The 21181-nt window shown below is 50.8% G+C and overlaps 2 protein-coding genes across 2 annotated transcripts; one reads left to right on the top strand and one right to left on the bottom strand.

Moving 5' to 3' along the window:
• Positions 1–451: 451 nt before the first annotated feature.
• Positions 452–3757, bottom strand: LOC104635808 (ATP-dependent RNA helicase DHX33-like). Its single transcript, XM_010302765.2, has 5 exons — positions 3748–3757; positions 3447–3607; positions 2504–2731; positions 1589–1759; positions 452–658 (listed from the first exon to the last, which is right to left on the bottom strand). Exons 1-5 carry the CDS (start codon positions 3755–3757, stop codon positions 452–454), a joined length of 777 nt encoding a protein of 258 aa, XP_010301067.2.
• An 11737-nt stretch (positions 3758–15494) lies between these two features.
• On the top strand, positions 15495–20960 carry SPACA6 (sperm acrosome associated 6). Its single transcript, XM_075771668.1, is given in 8 exon segments — positions 15495–17685; positions 18214–18288; positions 18617–18685; positions 18892–18915; positions 19001–19078; positions 19325–19428; positions 19928–20081; positions 20407–20960. Coding segments are annotated over 8 exon segments (945 nt in total). The 5' UTR covers positions 15495–17411; the 3' UTR covers positions 20574–20960.
• The last annotated feature ends 221 nt before the right edge of the window (positions 20961–21181 follow it).

The following is a 21181-nucleotide window of genomic DNA, read 5'->3' as shown; positions in this document are numbered from 1 at the left end:
GTTTCATTTCTGGCACAAGTACAAGATCTGAATTCTTAAATTTATCTGCTGAATAGGTACAAAAGAGTCTGAGGCAGCACCATTTCCTTTTCTTATGGCCTTGCCAAATATGCCCAGGATTTTAGCTTTCTTAGTATTTGGCCCATTAACTGCTGTACCTTTTTTTTTTTTTTTTGATATGGACATAAAATTCCTATGAAATGAGGGAAATTTCAATTCCTCTGCGCTTTTCACTCCCCCTAAGCCTTCATTCTTTTTATGATCCCAGATGATTTATCACATGCATCTGTTAATACCATCACAGTTGCATTGTCTTACCTCACACTGGAACCATTCAGCCTAAAGTCAGCGGACAGTGGAGACTCTTACTTACTATCACGACAGACTGCTTTAACCCCTTAAATTCCACGTTTCTTCCAAACACTCATGCAAGCAAACAAACTCATCCTGTTTACTCATCACATTGCCTCACCTTGGGGGCAGCCTGAAAAACACGGAGCTGTTGAGAACAGCGCAGGGAAGCATAAAGCGGCATCACCACCATCTGTGGGCAGCCATTGGGGAGATGCTTGGCAATGTCCCGACAAGTTTTGGTCATTGCTTCAATTTCTTCCTGACCAGTCAGAAACACCAAGATGTCCTGAGAAGGGGGTGCTTCCTGGAGCCAGAGGAAAAAGCAAATAAAGTTAAGATGGTTTGGCTGGGGGGGGCGAGGGAGAACTGAGATTGTAATGAGATGTTGTCCAGACAGCAAGTCAGCAAAGCAGGTAAGGAAGAAAGAAGAGACACACATGCTGTGTGACGTGTGCAACAGCCACAAGGTCCCAATGGATTCAGCAGAGGTGAACGGTAAATCACGTTTTGCAGGACTGAGTCTTAACAGGATGGAGGAATCATTTCAAGTCACATGTCCATTTCATCCAATAACTGCCCAGGACATGCAAACGAGAGAGCCAGCAAGCACCCAGGTACAAGCCAGTAAACAGAGAACTCACGTGAGAGGAACATTTAGGTGTTAGGTATCAACTGGCATCAGAGATCTTTGCTTAGCAGTCTCCTTTCAACTCCAGCTTTGATGTACAAGTCCCAAAATCCCAACAACAGTAGCATCTTCAAAGCGTCAAATGCAGGGTAATAAACAGTTTACTTAAAGGATTTAACCATTGGGCAGTTTTGCATTCGAACGTTTAGTCACAAAATGCCAATGAGCTGTTATTTGAATAGATCTCGACTTGCCCTGTGGTTACGCTTTGCCAGTGAATTAGAATCATCTTCACGCTACTGCTTGCTTATGCCTGGATTTCCTCCCACAAGCTAAGGCTCTCGACAGTTGACCACTTCCAAACTTTCTTTATGCTTTTGGAATAATGCTTTTTGGTATTTGCCAACCCCTCCCTTGAGCCAACCCAACTCATTACCCCAACATGCTCCCCAACTATCCACTTCTCCGGGAGGAGGCAGCAGAGCACCTCAGGGACATCTCTGATTTAGTAGCAGCTACCTCAAGCCATCTCTTCTGCTACAGCAACCCGCGAGCAACCCGTGAGCAACCCAATCAACAATCCGTGGCCTGACAAGACCACCATACCTGGTGGATTTGGAAGACTGTCACCAGTGCTGCTTGGAGGTAATCACTCTGAGGCTGTTTGGTGTAAAAGATCTGAATGGGATGCTGCCTGCCTTCTAAATAGAGAACGGGAGCTCCGTTGAAGTACTGGGAGAACTGGTCAACATCCATGGTTGCTGACATGATGATCACCTTCAATATGAGCATAAGATGGGTTAGCCCTGCAGTTCAGACTCAACGGGACACTTACCAGTCAGGACTAATCAAAAGTCAGCTTCCTGAGACTGAGATATATGCTCAGAACAGTAAAAAGCACACAGAGTTTGGGACGGAAGAGACCGATCTTGCCTTGTTAAAGCCATCAGCTTTGGCATCACACAAGTGTAACGTGTCAGTATGACAAAATGAGCGAAGAGGTGTTAAAATTCTTTTCTGACATTTAATAAACAGAACCGAGTACCCACAAAGCTAGGCTGCACAATGCTCTGTTGAACAAGAATGTGCTAGGACCCTGCCAGTCCCCCTACGTGCCTTCCCCATCCAAACCAACGTGCACTCAACACGCTGCATCATGTACGCACACACGTTATTATACAGCTGTCACATCAGACAAACAGCTCCTGTACCCATGGTGTTCTCAGTGACAGTACCAAAATCTCCCCAAAAAAGTTGTTTAGCCTATAACTAACACCCACAGGGCTCTTAGGAAAAAAGGCAGCATGGAGGTGACCAGATACCTTGTTCCGATGAGTCATAGCAGGCCCACACATGGTAACTTGGCCACCCTTAACTATTCAGGTTTCAAGGGGCTTTTTAGGAACGGGAAAATAGTCAAGGCTGACATTTCAAACATGTTAGAAAACCCCAGGAGATACTCATAGTGCTCAGAGTCCAAGCCCCATCCCTGCCCTTTGCTGCCATTCCAGATGCACGTACTTTCAGCGGCAGTTTGCCCAGTTCCTTTTGCTTCTTTTGTGCAGCTTTCACCACTCCAAAGAGTACATCGGTATGGATCGTCCTCTCGTGGGCCTCATCCAGGATGACAACACTGTACTTCCGCAGCATTGGGTCCCCAATAGCTTCGCGAAGCAGCATGCCATCTGTTAAAAACTTGATTCTAGTCTCATCAGATGTAAGATCGTCGAAGTGTACAGTATAGCCAACCTATGGAAGCGATCATTACAGAAAGCACAAGCACAAAGTTAATTACATTTCTCATTGCCATTGTACTACAAGGAAGGACTACAAAGCACTCTGGCCAATGCATCAGCCAGAGCCCATTAGAATTTGGAGAATTTGGAAAGCGTAACAGTGTGTTTGCAGCCTGAGCAGTTAGTCTTGCAACTCTAATAATCCACCCAAAGGAAGCTCCCAACATTGTATCCCAATTAGCTTTTTCCCAACTAGAAGTTCATTACAAATGCTCCAGGTTTCCTTTCTTTCCCCCTCTGCTGGAAACCACTGCATGCTCTCCAAAGGCTTTTTGCAAGAGAAGTCTTTGCCCTCTGCTTTTCTCCCACAGATTCACAGATCCGCACAGATGCAGCACTCTGCTCTCCTTGACAGTGACTTTTGATACAGGAAGCAAGGGAAGAGAGCGCAGTAGTTTTTGGTTTGTTCATTGACCAGTGTTTCTTCAAATGGAGGAACACAGATGATAATGAAGAAGTAAAATACCACAGAGACAGCGTCAAACATGACCCCCCCTCGAGCCACAGAAGCAGGTAAACAGCCATTTTTTTCATTCAGGCATGTTCTTAGAGGGAGATTACCTAGTACCCCTGTGGCTGTTTGTGATCTTACTCATTAAGCCCTGATACAGCCCCATCAACAATGCAGTACTAAACCGACTCTCTAAAGACTCTGTAAAGCAACCTACCAGTTTCCCTAGCTCTGTCTTCTTCTCATCTGAGACTCTGGTAGCTAAAGATATAGCTGCTACTCTGCGAGGCTGGGTCACAGCAATGATGCCTTGGTGGCCAATTCCTGCTTCGTATAGGTACTGCGGGATCTGAGTCGTCTTCCCGGAGCCCGTTTCTCCTAAAGAACATCAAAGGAATAGACTTTTTCCCTTTTGTAGCATCTTCAGATGAAAGGTACCAACTCGGTCTTTTTACGTTAACTTTTAATCACATTTCAGGGTGAGGAGGCTGAAGGCAGGAAGAGGTTGGACAACTTGCCCAAAGTCATGCCGAGAAGTGGTGGCAGGCCAGGGACCGAACCCAAACACCTTGCTTGCGTTGCTAGACCGCTCCTCAACAAAACTCATTTTACCCAGACCCTCTCCCGTCACATTCTGGTTTAGAAATACATTCCAGTCTGCCTGGATATGAAGTGTTTCTTGTGTAACACAGCCAACAGAAGGAGATGATTGTGCTGAGCAAGGAATAGATGCTGATTGGGTTTTATGCACATATTTACACTCCACACTAGGAAGGTTCAAAGTCAAGCTGCAAGCAAATTAAAGCAAAGCTTTTGTCACAACAACAAGCAGTGAGTTAACACCTGAGACTCTCTTAGAGGAGCACTCGGGGCACCAACAAGCCAACAAGTCTTCTCTGGGCCCTCCTGAAATCAGAGACAGTCCCCTCAGGCTCAGGTGAATGTCTTCTCCACACAGCGCTGGCACACAACACAACATACAACATCCCGGTTCCCCCAGGGGTTCCCAAACACAATCTCTGCATAGACCCCTCTACCAAAGACGGCAATCAGCAAAAGCATACGCACAGCTATCATCAGTACTTACCGCAGCATCACCAACGAAAAGCGTACAGCTTAAAATACATTTGTAACTCAAAACAAATCCCCTTCAGCTTCCTACTGACCCATTACATGAATTGCTCTACATGAAATACAAAGCATTTTTCCTTTGATTCTACTAAGTGAGAGTCTTTAGACTTCCAGCTGGAAAGCTGTATGTCTTCAGCTCCTGAAAGTCAGACTGAGACCGGGAACTGGGAACTCTGAATTTCGTTTCTACTGGCTAGCTTTCGATTGTATAGCACGAAGGGGTTAAACAAACAGCATTTATGGTGTGAGGGCTTACACAAATCAAGCGAAGCAAGAGGCTCCATGGACCTTGTTGAGGATGATTCCTGATAACAACCAGAAGTCTGTCTCAAGAGACCAGCTGAAACCAACCTTGCGGTTTGGACAAGAATCAAGGAGTAACTGAGTCTGCGCAAGAACAAGAGGTTACTTGCAGTGATGAAGAATAGCTATCAGCCTTCATCTTTACGATGCCTCACGACCACCACCAGGAGGCACTGCGCAAGCACTGGGAGGAGGAGTTATGGAAATAACTCCTTGAGACTAATTTTAATACGAAGCCGGGACAGGTCATGAATATGTATAAGCATATTGAGAAACCCTATGACTATGAAATCACAGTGTTGTATAAATTTAAGGCAAGGTGCTGCACTGGGCACGCACGATTGTGGTGGGGCGACCCCCTGTGCTGCCCAGCGTTGAATACACATACCTACTTTACAACTTTCCCAGTTGTGGAGTCTGCTTTCCGCACGTCAGTTCCCCTCCCCTCACACCCCTGGGCTCTTGTAGGCATGGCTTCTGGGCTCCGCAGCCCAGCACAGCTTCTCCCTGACAGGTCAATGCCTCCAGGCGACCTGAGCCCCCTGTGCTGGGGCCCAGCGCAGCCCCTGTGCAAAGCCCCTGCAGGCCGAGAGCTGCTCTCAGATCCGAGAGGCCTCCCCCAGCTGCACTGCCAGGCAGGACCAGATGTTCTGCCCAGGCGCCGTGGTGGGGGGCTGAGGCTGGCGGGCAAAGTGTGCCCTGGAGGCATTGCCGAGGGCCAGCCGGGTCTCCTCCTCAGCCCATCCCTGGGGAGCCCCGTGCTGGTGCGGCTGCTGTGGCTGGTGCTGAATGCTGGGGGGTGGGGGTGGGTATGTGAGAATGGCACAGAAGAGCTTCCAAACAGCGCTGCCCGTCCAAACAGTGCTGCCCGCTTAGCTCTTACACAAACGTGGATGGAGATCCACAAGGTTGGTATGAGAAGCAGCCGAAGGAGGGAGTCTGACGGCGGCAAGACGGCCCTGCTTTGGCTAGAGAACATGGAATAAACAGACCGTTTCTACACAGAATCTTGAAGGCCACGGTGCCCGGAGTCAGACCTTATGCGTCATTGTGCGTGAAGAGAATATTAAAGCTGACACCCCTAAACATGATCAGGAGCTAAAAGGAGTACATGCTAAACGTATATGACTGTAGCACTTGACTCTCCACCCAAATCATGTTAACCGTCACCCCTGGGAGGGAACAGCTAAGACTGGGCTCTAAAGGACGTTGAGGAAGTTACATTAAGGAGCACAGCCCCCAGCATGCCCCAGGGCATGGAGTACAGCTCCCAGCCTGCTGTGGAGTACAGTCCCACCAGCCAGAGGGCCACCCACAGCCCTGCTGCTGGCCCAGGAGGCAGCAGCTGATGCCACGCAATGCGGGGGCTGGCCTGACACCTCCTCACCCTCCCGTCCCCCCAGCATGTCTGGGGCAGCGTGTTGGGTTTGCGTGGCAAGGTTTTGGTAGCAGGGCGGGGGGAGGTGGGGTGGCTACAGGGGTGGCTTCTGTGAGAAGCTGCTAGAAGCTTCCCCTGTGTCTGATAGAGCCAATGCCAGCCGGCTCCAAGACGGACCCGCCGCTGGCCAAGGCCAAGCCAATCAGCGCCTCTGTGGTAACATATTTAAGAAGGGAAAAAAACAGTTAGAGCTTTTGCAGCCAGAGAGAGGAGTGAGAAGATGTAAGAACATCTGCAGACACCAAGGTCAGTGCAGAAGGAGGGGGAGGAGGTGCTCCAGGCACCGGAGCAGAGATCCCCCTGCAGCCCATGGTGAAGACCATGGTGAGGCAGGCTGTCCCCCTGCAGCCCATGGAGGACCCCACGCCGGAGCAGGTGGAGGCACCTGAAGGAGGCTGTGGCCCCGTGAGAAGCCCGCACTGGAGCAAGCTCCTGGCAGGACTTGTGGACCCGTGGAGAGAGGAGCCCATGCCAGAGCAGGTTTGCTGGCAGGACTTGTGACCCCATGGGGGACCCACGCTGGAGCAGTTTGCTCCTGAAGGTCTGCACCCCGTGGGAGAGACCCACGTTGGAGCAGTTCGTGAAGGAGTCCTCCCCCTGAGGGTGAAGAAGCGGCAGAAACGATGTGTGATGAACTGACCGTAACCCCCATTCCCCGTCCCCCTGTGCCCACCCCGGGGTGGGGGGAGGTGTTTTAAGATTTGATTTTATTTCTCATTCTTCTACTCTGTTTTCCTTGGTAATAAATTAGATACATTTCCTCTCTAAGTTCAGTCTGTTTTGCCCGTGACGATAATTAGTGAGTGATCTCTCCCTGTCTTTATCTCGACCCACAAGCTTTTTGTTACACTTTTTCTCCCCTGGGTGGTGAACGAGGGGAGTGATAGAACATCTCTGGTGGGCACCTGGCTGCCACGCAGGGTCAACCCACCACAGGCAGGAGCGCCAGGAGCACAGGGTCTTCTGCTGCGATAGCAGAGGGAAACTCAGGATTGGCACTGGAGAAAAAAGCTGTCAGGTTAAAGATGCTGTTGTCCTTCAAAGTGACATCTCTCTCAGCATAGGCGACAGGAGTGGCTGGACTCCGGCGCAGACGAGGTTTGTCGCACTGCTGCCGCTGGGACAATCAGGGTGCCAGGGTGTCCCTGCCTCCCTGGGGCTCGCAGCTCTCCCCTCTTCCTCTCCATGTAAGATGAGGTCTCTCAATGTGTACAGAAGATGAACTGTAAGTGACGTCCCTACCCACAGGGAGACCCCCCAACTGCAGACCTGTTGCTTTGAGGGAGACCAACCCAAAATGACTCTCTCACGGGACTCCATTTATAACCAATCCCAATCTGACCTGTGGTCATATATGGTCACATAGGCCTCCCATTGGCCTAAGACCTCAGCTTCATCACCTGTCAACTGAAATGACCACTTGTGGGCATAATTCAAACTGTGGCAGGAATGTTCTTCCCGGGCTTGGTCTGGGCAGGTTTATCTGCCACACACAGGTGGACTGGTTTCCAAATATGTGTCATTTTCACAGGAAAGTGATCATTGCATTGAGACCTCCACTCTGGCATGCTAGCTACGGTTCATCTTCCATGCAGATTGAGAGACCTCATCTTACATGGGTGAGTGGGTTTGTGCATTTTGGGTCATCAGCCATAAATCTTAGGAGCTCTTAAGTCAGCGGTGTAGTACTAACATCCCGACCGACATCCTGAACCTGTGCATTGTCAGTGTCTGTTGGGAGTCTCAAAGCTGTTTCAATTAGAGTAAAACTTAGTTTGATTTTTGCTTCCATCTTGTAACAATAAATCCTGGTTTTAGTCTGTTAATTGGCCTGGCCTGGTTTGTGAGGTTCTGTGACACTGGGGTGCAGCCCTGACCCACACCCTGTGAGTTTTGGGTCTCTGAGGAGCCCCTTACTCCCTCTGCACATTCACCAGTAGTCTCTCAGCATGTATGGAGACCGCAGTCCCTTTTGGACAGGGACCGTCTCTTTGGTTTGCACCTCTCCAGCACGAAGCAGTGTCATCCTGCTCCTTCAGACGATCTCCTTGATGCTGTCCAGTTCAGCTACTAAATCAGGAGGAAGAAGATGGTAATGTTGCGTGCCATCCGACACCGTGTTTTATTCCATCGCGTCCCAATAAATTAACATTTCTGCATTTAAAAGGAGGTGGATCTTCTCGGGTGGCCATGGACATGGAGTGTTAGTTTGTGGTCAGTGTTAACTGCTCTTGTGAGGCCACACACATTTTTGTTGCCACTAGAGGAGTCTAGTGGCATGCCCCTGCCAGGCCCAAGCAAGTGGCTCGGAGCAGCGGAGGCCAGCCTGGTTGGTGCCCTGGTTTTCCATGGAGTGAGGGGCTCTGCCCTGAGGCTCACCTGAGCCCACCAGAGATCATCTCTTGGTCTCCTGTTCTCAGCTCTCTCCTCACGAACTGGAGGGCTGTTTCCTGGCCATGCCGCAGCTTCCTTTGTCTCAGGGAGCTGAAAGCTGTGCAAGCAGTATCGGCCTTCATCCCTGCGCTGGGGCATTGGACATGAGGAGGAGCGAGGCACAGCAGGGCCTTGGCGTCTCACCCAGCCTTTCCTTCTGCTTGCAGCCCAGCTACCCTCTCCCCAGCTCTGCTGGAACATCAATAGTGGGGACCAGGGGAAAGAGCATTCCTGTCCAGGGCAGTGGGAGAGGTGGGTGAAGAGATGCTTTCTAGGTCAGTGCTGGGAGACCCAAGTAGGCATCAGCATGTCCAGAGGTGTGCAAGCCTCCCTTGCCCATCAGGAGACCCTGCTGCTCCTTAGGGGTAGCGGTGGCCAAGGAGTCAGTCACTGGCTGCCTGCTGCCAGCCCTGGCAGGCCCTGGGACACGCAGAAAGGCACCGGGACATCCCTGGGTGCCATGAGAAAGGTGCAGCAATCCCACAGTGTAAAAAGGAAATGGTATATTTCTATGTAGAGGGGCTGCACACACCTGCCCAACCTCCCCACCTACCCAGACCCCCTGCCAGGGAGGCTTTGCAGTGGGCAGAAGCTTCAGGGAGCTGCCCCCACCTCACTGTCACCTGACCAGGAGGCTTACCCAGGCTGGGTCATCCCTGCCATGTCCCCACACGAGGACATCAGGCTGTAAGTGTTTATGGGCTTCCTTCTACTCTTCCCTGCTTCTTCCTGCCTCTATTACCCAATGTGTCTGCAATGGGGAGCAATGGGCTCCCCTGACTGGCAGAGCTGTGGCAGGTGATGGCTGGTTACACCTGCTTTGGAGCTGGCTGGAATGATCTCCGACTGCCGCAGCGACACCTGACCTGCTCCCACGCAGCTCCCGCTGCAGCTCCTACTGCTCACCCCTTGCCATCCATGCCCAGCAAAGAGCACCCTTACCCTCATGAAACATTAAGGGCCCTTGGGACATGCATCCATTACAAATGCTGCCTTTAGTGTCCTCACAGTGGAAACAAACTGCACACCTCTGGCCTCAGAGTACATCACAGGGGTTACTCCTAACAGTGGGAGATGTATATTGCTGAAATCCCCCCCCTGTAAACTGGCTGCAGCCCTGAAGTTCATCAGCCCCCTTGACATTTTTTCCAGTGTTGGCCCTACTATTCACTGCCATTGTCATCCATGATGCTGGTCTCACCTCTGTTTCCCAGCATATTCCTCTCCAAGTACGACAAGCATAGGTCACTCCTTGACCGTCCAGGCATCCCACCACCTCATCAGGCATTGCCAGATGGGCATTCATGACTGTGCCTAACCATGGGAGCTCTTTTAGCCATAGCACCATCACAGTGACAGGGCAAGAGAGCCCTACCCTGACTGAGTTTGGGGCAGTTTTGGGGCACCTGCAGTGTGGGTTGCTGAGCCTGAGAATCCCCAAGCATAGTAGAGGGGCTGCAGTGGGGAACTGCGACCTGGTGGGGACACTTCTGCCCTGGAGCATCCCATTTCCTAAGAAATAAATTGTGTCACTTCAGTGCCTCTGTGTCAATTTATTATAAACAGCAAGGGAAACTGAGATGACGATGCTGCATATCGCAGCTTTTTTTTTCTGACAGGTTCCCAAAGCCAAATCCTATCATTGGATTATTTAAGAAAATTGATCATGAATGCTAGAAGGACAAGAAAATGTTTTGCCATCAAAAGGAGGTGCCAGAGTAAGGGACTGGCATATTACTTAAATTTAAACAAAGCATACAGCCACTGTATTGTCCTGTAGGATGGCTCCAGGCACGACACATTAAGCAATTATCAGTGAGAAACTAACTACTAAAAAAATGTTGTTTTGTTTCAGAACCCTTCTACGAAGTCTGTGCTGTCAGCCCAAGCTAAAGGCCAAATCACAACTTTTTACTGTGAACAGAGAAGCTTATATATAGTTGGAAATGTTTCCCATTTGTCAGAGTGCAGGTGATAAGGAGGTGGTTCAAAATGTAGCTGAAATATTAAGGGACTAGACTTATATGAACACACTTGGACACATAATATTTTTGAATACATGTTGAGGTCTCTGCTGTGCTGGCCACACTTCAGAATACAGCTGGCACAGGCTTTAAAACATAATCTATGAAAGATAGACCTGTAATTAAAAAAAGTCCCTCCTGTTCAAGCAGATGATCAATACGACTTGTGACTTTTCTGAAACTCAGCAACTAAAAAGAATCTCAGATTTTAACAAGAATATAACAATTGCAGCTCAGTTTCTATAGCTCTTATTTGCAGAGTGGTCCTACTTCCATTGCAGTTCACATATTTGTTTGGATAATATGGAAGAATAAGTCCTTTACTAATGTGTACTTATTAAGTGATTTGATAGCACTCTGACACGTTTATAATGTGGATTTTGGTTCTGAAAAGCCATCAGCATTCCTTAAAGTATATCCTAAGTTACTTTGCCTCAATTTACCACAAAAATGAGAGGCATCAATGGTAAAAAGCTGAGCTAGACTGAACTGTGGCTTGACTGAGCCATTGCATAATATATAGAATCATAGAATCATAGAATCTTTAAGGTTGGAAAAGACCTCTAGGATCATCAAGTCCAACCGTCAACCCAATACCACTATGTCTACTAGACCATGTCCCAAAGTGCCATGTCTACATGCTTTTTGAACACCTCCAGGGACGGTGACTCCACCACCTCTCCGGGGAGCCTGTTCCAATGTCTGACCACCCTTTCAGTGAAGAAATTTTTCCTAATATCCAACCTAAACGTCCCCTGGAGCAATTTTGGGCCGTTTCCTCTTGTCCTATCACCTGTTACTTGGGAGAAGAGACCGACACTCACCTGGCTACAACCTCCTTTCAGTTATTTGTAGAGAGCGATAAGTTCTCCCCTCAACCTCCTCTTCTTCAGGCTAAACAACCCCAGTTCCCTCAGCTGCTCCTCGTAAGACTTGTGCTCCAGACCCTTCACCAGCTTTGTTGCCCTTCTCTGGACATGCTCCAGCACCTCAATGTCCTTCTTGTAGTGAGGGGCCCAAAACTGAACACAGTACTCGAGGTGCGGCCTCACCAGAGCCGAGTACAGGGGGAATGATCACTGCCCTGGTCCTGCTGGCCACACTATTCCTGATGCAAGCCAGGATGCTGTTGGCCTTCTTGGCCACCTGGGCACACTGGCAGCTCGTATTCAGCCAGCTGTCAACCAACACCACCAGGTCCTTTTCCATCAGGCAGATTTGCAGCCACTCATCCCCAAGCCTGTAGTGTTGCACATGGTTGTTGTTATCCAAGTGTTGTTATCCAGCACTGACCCTCGTTGACCCTCATACAACTGACCTCGGCCGATTGATTCAGCCTGTCCAGATCCCTCTGTAGAGCCCTCCTACCCTCAAGCAGATCGACACTCCCACCCAACTTGGTGTCATCTGCAAACTTACTGAGGGTGCCCTCGATTCCCTCGTCCAGATCATTGATAAAGATATTAAACAGAACTGGCCCCAGTACTGAGCCCTGGGGAACACCACTCATGACTGACCCCCAACTGAATTTAACTCCATTCAGCACAACTCTTTGGGCCTGGCCATCCAACCAGTTTTTTACCTAGCAAAGCGTACGCCTGTCCAAGCCATGAGGAGCCAGTTTCTCCAGGAGAATCCTGTGGGAAACAGTGCCAAAGGCTTTAGTAAAGTCTAAGTAGACAACATCCACAGCCTTTCCTTCCTCCACTAAGAGGGTTGCCTTGTCATAGAAGGAGATCAGGTTGGTCCAACACGACCTGCCTTTCATGAAACCATGCTGGCTGGGCCTTGGTTATCCTGTACATGCCACATGACAGCACTCAAGATGATCTGTTCCATAACATTCCCCAGCACCAAGGTCAGACTGACAGGCCTGTAGTTCCCTAGATCCTCCTTCTGGCCCTTCTTGTGGATGGGCATCACATTGGCTAACCTCCAGTCAACTGGGACCTCCAGGGTTAGCCAGGAGTGCTGATAAATGATGGAAAGTGGCTTGGTGAGCACTTCCACCAGCTTCCCCAGTACCCTTGGGTGGATCCCATCCAGCCCCATAGACCTGTGTGTGTCTAAGTGGTGTAGGAGGTTAATAACCATTTCCCCTTGGATTATGGGGGCTTCATTCTTGTTCCTGTCATCCAGATCAGGGGGCTGAGTACCCAAGAGAACAACTGGTCTTACTGCTAAAGACTGAGGCAAAGAAGGCATTAGGTTCCTCAGCCTTTTACTCAGTCTTTGTCACTATGTTCCCCCCTGCATTCAACAAAGGATAGAAATTCTCCTTAGTCCTCCTTTTGTTGTTAATGTAATTATAAAAACATTTTTAATTGTCTTTAACTGCAGTAGCCAGGTTAAGTTCTAGCTGGGCTTTAGCCCTTGTAATTTTCTCCCTGCATAGTCTAATGACATTCCTGTAGTCCTCCTGAGTTGCCTGCCCCTTCTTCCAAAGGTCATAACTCTTCTTTTTTCCTGAGTTCCAGCCAAAGTTCTCTGTTCAGCCAGGCTGGTCTTCCCCTCCAGCTCATCTTTCAGCACATAGGGATGACCAGCTTCTGGGCCTTGAAGATTTCCTTGTTGAAGAATGTCCAGCCTTCCTGGACTCCTTTGCTCTTCAGAACTGCCTCCCAAAGGACTCTGCCAACCAGTCTCTTAAACAGGTCAAAGTCTGCCCTCTAGAACTCCAAGGTGGCAGTTGTGCTGACCCCCCTCCTTACTGCTCCAAGAATCGAAAACTCTTTCATGTTCGCTATGCCCAAGATGGCCTCCAACCATCACATTACCCACAAGTCCTTCTCTGTTCACAAACATCATGTCCAGTGGGGTGCCTTCCATTACCAGCTGTGTCAGGAAGTTCTCTTCCACACACTCTAGGAACCTCCTATACTGTTTCCTCTCTGCTGTATTGGATTTCCAGCAGACATCTGGTAAGTTGAAGTCCCCCATGAGAACAAGGGCTAGTGGCCATGAGACTTCTCCCAGCTGGTTATAGAATATTTCATCTGTCTCTTATCATGGTTAGGTGGTACATAACAGGCTCACACCGTGATATCTGCCTTATTGGCCTTTCCCCTGATTCTTACCCATAAACACTTGACATGGTTTAGCCCCAGCCAGCAGCTGAGCACCATGTGCCGCTCGCTCACCCCTCCCCTGGTGGGATGGGGAGGAGAATGGAAAAACAACGGCAAAGCCTCGAGGGTTGGGGTAAGGGCAGTTTACTGGGACAGCAAGGGAGAGGGAAACAATCAACAACAGTACTGGTAACAGATATGCACAATGGGTAATAACAGAAAACAATTTACCAATCCCACCACCGATCCACTGACCGACCAGACGCTCAGCCAGTCCCAGAGCCACGCCGAACCTGCCCCTGCCTGACTAGACCCCCTTTTATGGTGAGCATGATGTCACATGGTATGGAATAGCCCCCAGCCAGCTTGGCTCACCTGTCCTGGCTCCTTGTGAAATTAACTCTATCCTTGCTAGACCCAGGACAACACTCAACCCTTTCATCATCATCATCAGGCTCTAGACAGGCAAAACACTCCCTAACATACAGGGATACCCCACCGCCTCTCCTTCCTTGCCTCTCCCTTCTGAAGAGTTTATAGCTATCCATTGCACCACTCCAGTTATGTGAGTCATCCCACCATGTTTCCATGACTGCAACTATATTGTAGTTTTCCAGCCACACAGTGGCTTCCGCCTCCTCCTGTTTGTTGCCCATGCTGCATGCATTAGTGTAAATGCACTTCAGTTGGGCTATTGATCCCACCATCTTTTTTTGGGGGGGAGAAGCCCTAATTCCTATGTGACTATATGAATAGTCTTCAGATTGCTTACAAGGAATCAAGAGTTGTAACATGGGAGCGTACTCATGTTCCCATCCAAGAGCCACCTTTATTGCTGGCAATAAAAAAGGGATTTTAGCTAGCACATACTTCTGCAGCCTTCTTTCCAGTACCCACACATAAACGAGATGAATAGAAAAATGCAAGCAAATCCATTTTGGCAATAATTTGGCGACCCAGACGGAACTCTGAGGGCTCCTGACCTATTGAGTGTGGCTACTGCATGCGACACAGCCAGTACTACGTGAGTTCACCCAATTGTTCTTGAGTGGTTCACATTGACTGGGACGGTACTAAATCTGGAGGCAGCATAAGTCATGGGGGAGTTTCAATAGGTAAGGTAAAATGAGGTTTGCTATTGGTGGAAGTTCTGGAAAACAGTAAGAAAATTGCTGGTACTTCAGGACTCAGAAAAGCTTGAGGTCTAGTTCTCTGTCAGGATCAGTGGCCAGCTGGAACTCAGGAGGGGACAGCCTCCAAGCACTAGTCCCTGGAAGGTTCATTTGGTATGACTAACCTGACCTTCCTGGGTCATATGTGATATGGTATAAGGCAGAATTACCTTAGATGGTAAATCCATGCTGACTACTGCCCATTACCACAGTATAAGATGGAAGTTGTTTTCAGGATGTGTTGCTTCATCACCTCCCCAGGGAAGGAGGTGAAGCTGGTAGGCTAGCAGGGGTCATGGAAGGGGACTACATAATAGTATGGTGTGCAATGGTCCAGGAAGGATGAAAAACTGGGTGCTCTTTATTTTCTAGGAAGAGTAACAGGGGCAGACCAGTCATGGGATTCGTCCCACCAAGTTTCAGTAACGACAAGTAGGTTGCAGCTTTCTAGCAGCACGGTGGCTTCCAGCTCCTCTTGTTTGTTGCCCGTGCTGCGTGCATTGGTGTAGAGGCAGTTCAGCTGGGCTTTTGGTCATGTCACCTTCTTAGAGGAACACCTCTTAATTCCTTTGAGGTATTTCACCAGTGTTTCTTTGTTGGCTCCTATTAACTCAGGAGCCCCTGGCTCATCTCCGTAAGACTTCAAGTGTGCTGCAGTGTACCCAGCACATCTCAGACCCCTCACCCAGTCCCTCTAACCTTTGTGTGTCATTCCACAGCTTGTCACAGACAGGCTTGATATTATCACCCTCCCCCTTTAAGTCTAGTTTAAAGCTCTGTCAATGAGCCCTGCTTGCTCGTGAGCAAAGACCTTCTTCCCCCTTTGGGAAAGGTGAATCCCATTTGACACCATCAAGCCTGGTGTAGTGTATGCTATCACATTATCGAAAACCCCCAGATTGCAGTGGTGACACCAGCCATGGAGCCATGTATTAATAATTGGGTCTGTCTGTTTCTTCCAGTGTTGCTGCCTGCAATGAGCCAACCTTACACACAGAGACGAGATACTGTTTATTCCATATTTGCGCAAAGATGGGTGCTAGGTAGTTTCCCACAAAACTAGCACATCGGTTACAGTTACATCGTATATTTACACAGTCCAGGGTGTTAGTTCTGCTACTATTCACACCTTCCGAACTACAATTGGTTAACTCTTCACTCACTTTGATTTAAAGACAGAGTACCTTCTAAATTCACTATGCATGTTCAGTGAGTAGGGGTCTTTATCTGGGAGGGGGTGTTTTTAGCACTGGAGGTGTGGTTTTCATATTATAATGAGACGGTTCACTCTAAGGACACCAATTGGAGGACTTTTGCTGACTTTTGGCTCTCAAGGATGTACATCTCCTTGTCTTTAGTGTTCCTCTGATCAAGATTCCTTTGCTACATCTTATTTAAGTATACCTCATTCTAATTAAATACATTTGTAGGTTCCAAGGATGGTCCTCCTGTTCTCAAATCCCTAATTATCTTATTCTCAAGCAATAAACAATAATGACTACACAGCTCAGAACACACAGTCCAAATCCTTCTTTCATATTTCAGACAACAAAGTCTGATTGTCCTTGGACTACACATTGTTGCTTCACTGCCACCTATATGGAAGAGCAGTAATGGGTAATAGTCTGAGGGCTGTACCAGGCTAGGAATTTCCCTAGTGATGTCCTTAACCCAGGCCCCATGGAGGCAGCAAACTTCCCTAAGAGGAAGTTCTATCCAATATACTGGTGTCTCTGTTCCCCTTAGAAAGGAGTCACCTACAACTATAACCCAGCTTTTCTTCCTCGTGGAGGTGGTCGTGATACAGGGGGTAGGCCTTTCTGACCTTAGCAACATCTCTGGTGTGGATGGACCATCATCCACATCATCCATTGACTGGTCTTCCACAGCCAGAGCCTCATACCTGTTGTACAGAGGTACCTGGGAAGGAGGGGGTTCATCTGCTGCCCTGAGCATGGACTTGCTCCTTTCCTTTAAGCTACTGCCTTCAGCCTGGTGGGGGGAGGATATCTGGCTCCCGGTGGGTCTCTCCACTCCCCTGGTGTTTCCCTGCCTCGGGAAACCTCCCTGTGTGCAAAGATCTGCCGCTCCACTATGGGTCAGTCCAGCTCCAGGGCAGCTCGCCTCAGCTGGTGAGTATGGATGTATTCATGAGATGGGATACAGAGGAGTGAAAAGGAGACACCTTGCATAGGTTTCAAGGAAGGATTTGGGAACTACAAGAGACTGGACTGGGGGTACAGACGAGCTGGGATTATAGGGGGTGAAGGCAAGGAATTAGACATCTAAATAGAGGGGATTTGGGGACACCAAGTCATGTGACTGGCAGGAACTGAAAGTAGAGGATTTGGAGAGACCAAAATGAGGGACTGGGACCCCCTTCTCCAGCCCACACACCTCAGGGACCCATGTGTCTGGGTATCTCCACTCCTTTCAAGAGGGGAGCCAGGCATCTTGGACCTGCCTAGGAAACGCACTGTCCCCTGGGGACCCAGGCACCCGGGCTCCACCTAGGAACCCTGCTATTCTGTGGGGATCTAGGTGCCCAGGCCCCGCCTAGGAACCCTGCTGTTCCCTGGGGACCCAGGCATCTGGGTGCTGTGCTTCGGGGCCATGGGGTGGTGGTGGGTGCCCCTGATGCTGGTGCTGGCCCCCTGGCTCCCTGCAAACACAGGCATCCAGGCAGGGGGGCCTGGATTGTGGCAGTGGGTGGCCTTGGTGTCCTGGCTCCCTGGGGTGCATCCCTGCTTGCTCTGCTTTGGGCCTCCCATTCAGCGGGCACGGCTCTGCCGTGACATTACTGGGGCCCCCCTCAACGACCCTCGACATCGACACTGCCTTGAGGCCCTTGTCCAGGCTGCTGCACCACTTGCCTCTGTCACTGTGGGTGCGTCATGGGACCCCAGGGACAGCCAACAGGGACCCTGCCCAAGGACCCCCATCCTGACTGGCACTTCCATCCTGCCAGGGACCTCCATTCCAAGGGGGAGTCCCACCCCGAACAGGACCCCAGAGCCCTCTGGGTTTCCCCACTTCAACCAAGGCCCTCACACTGACACTGGCCAGGATCCCTGGCAGTTGGTGACCCCTTTCCTAAACAGGGACCCCAGAGACCCACCCCAGACAAGCACCTTAGGGACTCCCAACTATGCCAGTCTCCTCAGTCCTGACCTGGACTCCAGGGACCTCGGGGAACCCCAACCCTGCCTAGGTCCCTGAGAGTCACCCAACCCTGACCAGGGGACTCCCTAGGACCCTCTGGCCCGACCTAGGACCTCAGAAATCTCCAGTATCCTTAGACCCTGATCAGGACTCCAGGAACCCCTGGAAACTCCCAGCTTTTACTGCACCCTCCCATCTCTGAACCTCCAACCCCAGCCCTGTACTGGTCTCAGTGCCACTGTACTGGTCACAGGGTCAGGGCAGCATGAGGCACTTAAGAAGATCATCATGGATGCCCTGCATTTTCTGGAGAAGCACAGAGACAAGAGTGAGCAGGGGATGTGGGACATGTCAGGAGGTAGGGCCAGGACATGGGGCGTGGGAGATGGGACATGGAGGCCTTGAATGGGGGGGTGTGGTGAAATATAGGATATATGGAGGTCTGGGGGCTGTAAGGGGATATTTGGGAAATCCTGAGGGTATAGGGGCTTCCAGATATACAGCTTCTGGGGGATTTTATGGTGGGATATATGGGACTCCAGGATGGATATATGGGGTCAAGGTGAGTTGTACAGGGGGTCTGTGAGGTCCAGGGAGGGTTTATGGGGATCAGGGGGAGGGCACATTGTCTCACCTGGACATCTGGGACACCCCAGAGCCCTTTGAGGTGTCTCTGCAGGAAGCCATCAACATAACCTGGGTGAAGCTGAGCCGTCTGGAGGAAGGTATGGGTCCAGTGGGGACACACTCAGGACTCCCACCCTAGAGAACCCCAAGGAACTGTCACAGAGACCCCCACCCTGGGCACCTCCATCCTGGAGAAAACTTTAAGGACTACATCTGGGCTGGACAAGGGCTGAGCCCTGACAGCTCATCACAGAGATGTGGATCCCCAATGATCCCCAGTCTAATGCTGCTTCCTCCCCACCAGCTCCGGACTGCATCCCCCCCTGTGGTGAGTGCCCATCCCTCTGTCTTCCCACCCCCTTCCCCTAGTACATCTCCCATCCCCCTGGGACCGCCAAGTCTCTCCCTCCAAGGGTACCAGCCAGCGGCCCGCGTCTTCCAGTGTGCTACCTGCCGCCTTGTGGACTGCCAGTTTCCTCTGGACTGCCCAGGTATGGGGCCGTGGTAGACCCAGGCATCCAGGCTGGGCTAAGCCCCACCTGGCCTCCAGGGCTCTGGGGGTAACCTTCATTTCTCACATGTAGGCATGCCTGCTGGGCCCACCATGAGCGCATAAGAGTGTGCCAAGTTGCACGCATACCCATCCCCACAATGAGCACATGCAGTTACACAGGAGCACAATAATTTCTGTAAGTGCATGAGCAGATGTGAACTCACATGCCTGTCAATGCTCCCAGTGCAGGACATGTGGGCCCGCGCGGATGAAGTCATCACACTGCACTGCGATGTGCCATTTGCCACCCACCCCGACCTGCCCATTACCTGGATGTTTGCCAAGGATGTGAGTTGGAAATGCACGTGCAAGGGTGTACGCAGACATGGGTATGGGTAGCAAGGCCTGTATGCACACAGTTGTGCACTTGGCATGAGGACTATCAATAGATACAGGTATTGCTTATACAGTAGACGTGTGCTGTAAGTAGCACGTGCTATAAGTAGCACGTGTGTAAGCATGCACAGGATGCAAGTGCTCACCCATGTGAAGGGTGCATGCAAGCAGGAGGCAGGACACTTGTGTGTTTGCAGATTCATGTGCACTTGTGTGAAGGAAGTGACTTTTGCATATGCTCTGCTTGTGCCTCCCTGTGTGCTCACACACAGGGGGCACGAGGAGAACATATGGGACATGAGGTACATACACATGCATGAGCAAAGGGTACAAGAAGCATGAAGGGGATATGACGAGCATATGCAGGACATGGGTGCCGTTGCATGCATGTGTACACTGTTTTGTGTACCTGGTGGACCAAGCTGTGCTGCTGTGTTCCCCCATGCCCCAGCTGCGCACACAGGATCTGGCATTGTTTGAGGAGCTGCAGGGGAGTGCGGAGGGACCTCTCAGTCTGACCATCCAGGATCCCACGCCAGGAACCATTGCCTGTCGCCTTGGAGTCCTTTCTGAGCCTTTGGTCCGCAAGTACTTCTACCTCAACGGTGCGCCCAGATGTCTGAGTGCCCTGGGGGCAGTGAGCAGTGTGGGGTGGAGTGGGACCCCAGACACCTGTGTCCATGGAAGGGTGGTGCATGGGGGTGTAGCAGGTTGCCAGGACACCTTGGTCCATGGTGGACAGGTGGAGTGGAGCAGGTGTTCCCTGATGCCTGGCTCCTCTGGGGGCAGTGGGGCACATGGAGTGAAGCAGGGACCCCCAGATGCCTGAGTCCCTTGGGGCAGTGAGATCTGTGGCTGGAGCAGGTGCTGAAAGCACACCTGGTCCCTGGGGGGCAGTGCCCCATGACCCGAGGTGCCTGGTCCCCACAGTATCAGGAGGAAGCGTGGAGGCAGAGCAGGGACTCCAGGCTCGGTTCAGAGCTGTGCTACGCTGGCCCCATGGCAGGACCTCCCTGCACCACACGGGATTGCTGGGGCTGGCACTTGGCTCCATGGCGCTCATGCTGCTGATGATGTGAGTTCTCCTGGCCTGGTAAACCTTACCCTCAAAATCCCCATCCTTCTGAGGCTCCCTGCAGACTAGCATGGGACTCCCAAACCTCCCTGGACCCTCAGTCCCTCAGATTCCCTACAAATGCAAGGGGACCTGGATGTCCAAGGGGGGCCATAGACTGCCAGGACTCCTAAACTCACAGGGGCCCCTGAGACTCCCATTGTCCTCTGGCCCATTCTGGGACCCCTCCCTTGCACCCAGGACTACTGCAGGCTGCCTTGCTTCCTCCAGATTCCCTAATTGCACCCAAGACTCTGCCACTTTCCCCATTTTCTCCAGAACCCCCACTGTCCCTTTGGGGCCCCCAGTTACAGTCAGTTGACCCAATTGCCAGGGTCCCATACTTTCACCCTTATAACCATCAATTGCTCCCAGGACCCCCCAGTTTCTCCTTGGGCCCCCCAGATGCCCCATTATTCCAGCCCCCACCCCACACCCCCCCCAGATGGGCATATAGGGTCTCCTCCCCCTCTTCCTCTTTCTGCATTCCTCCTTCTGCCTCCCAGGGCCACCTGGCAATGCCGGAGCCTCCCACACCTCAGTGATCCCCGGACATCCCACAGACCTGGACAACAGGGTCCCCCAGGGGAT

The sequence above is a fragment of the Balearica regulorum genome, chromosome 19 (genome assembly GCF_011004875.1).
Source record: "Balearica regulorum gibbericeps isolate bBalReg1 chromosome 19, bBalReg1.pri, whole genome shotgun sequence".
In the NCBI taxonomy this organism is placed as follows: domain Eukaryota; kingdom Metazoa; phylum Chordata; class Aves; order Gruiformes; family Gruidae; genus Balearica; species Balearica regulorum.
Note: the sequence above shows the minus strand (reverse complement) of the source record. Positions and strands in the feature narration are given on the sequence as shown.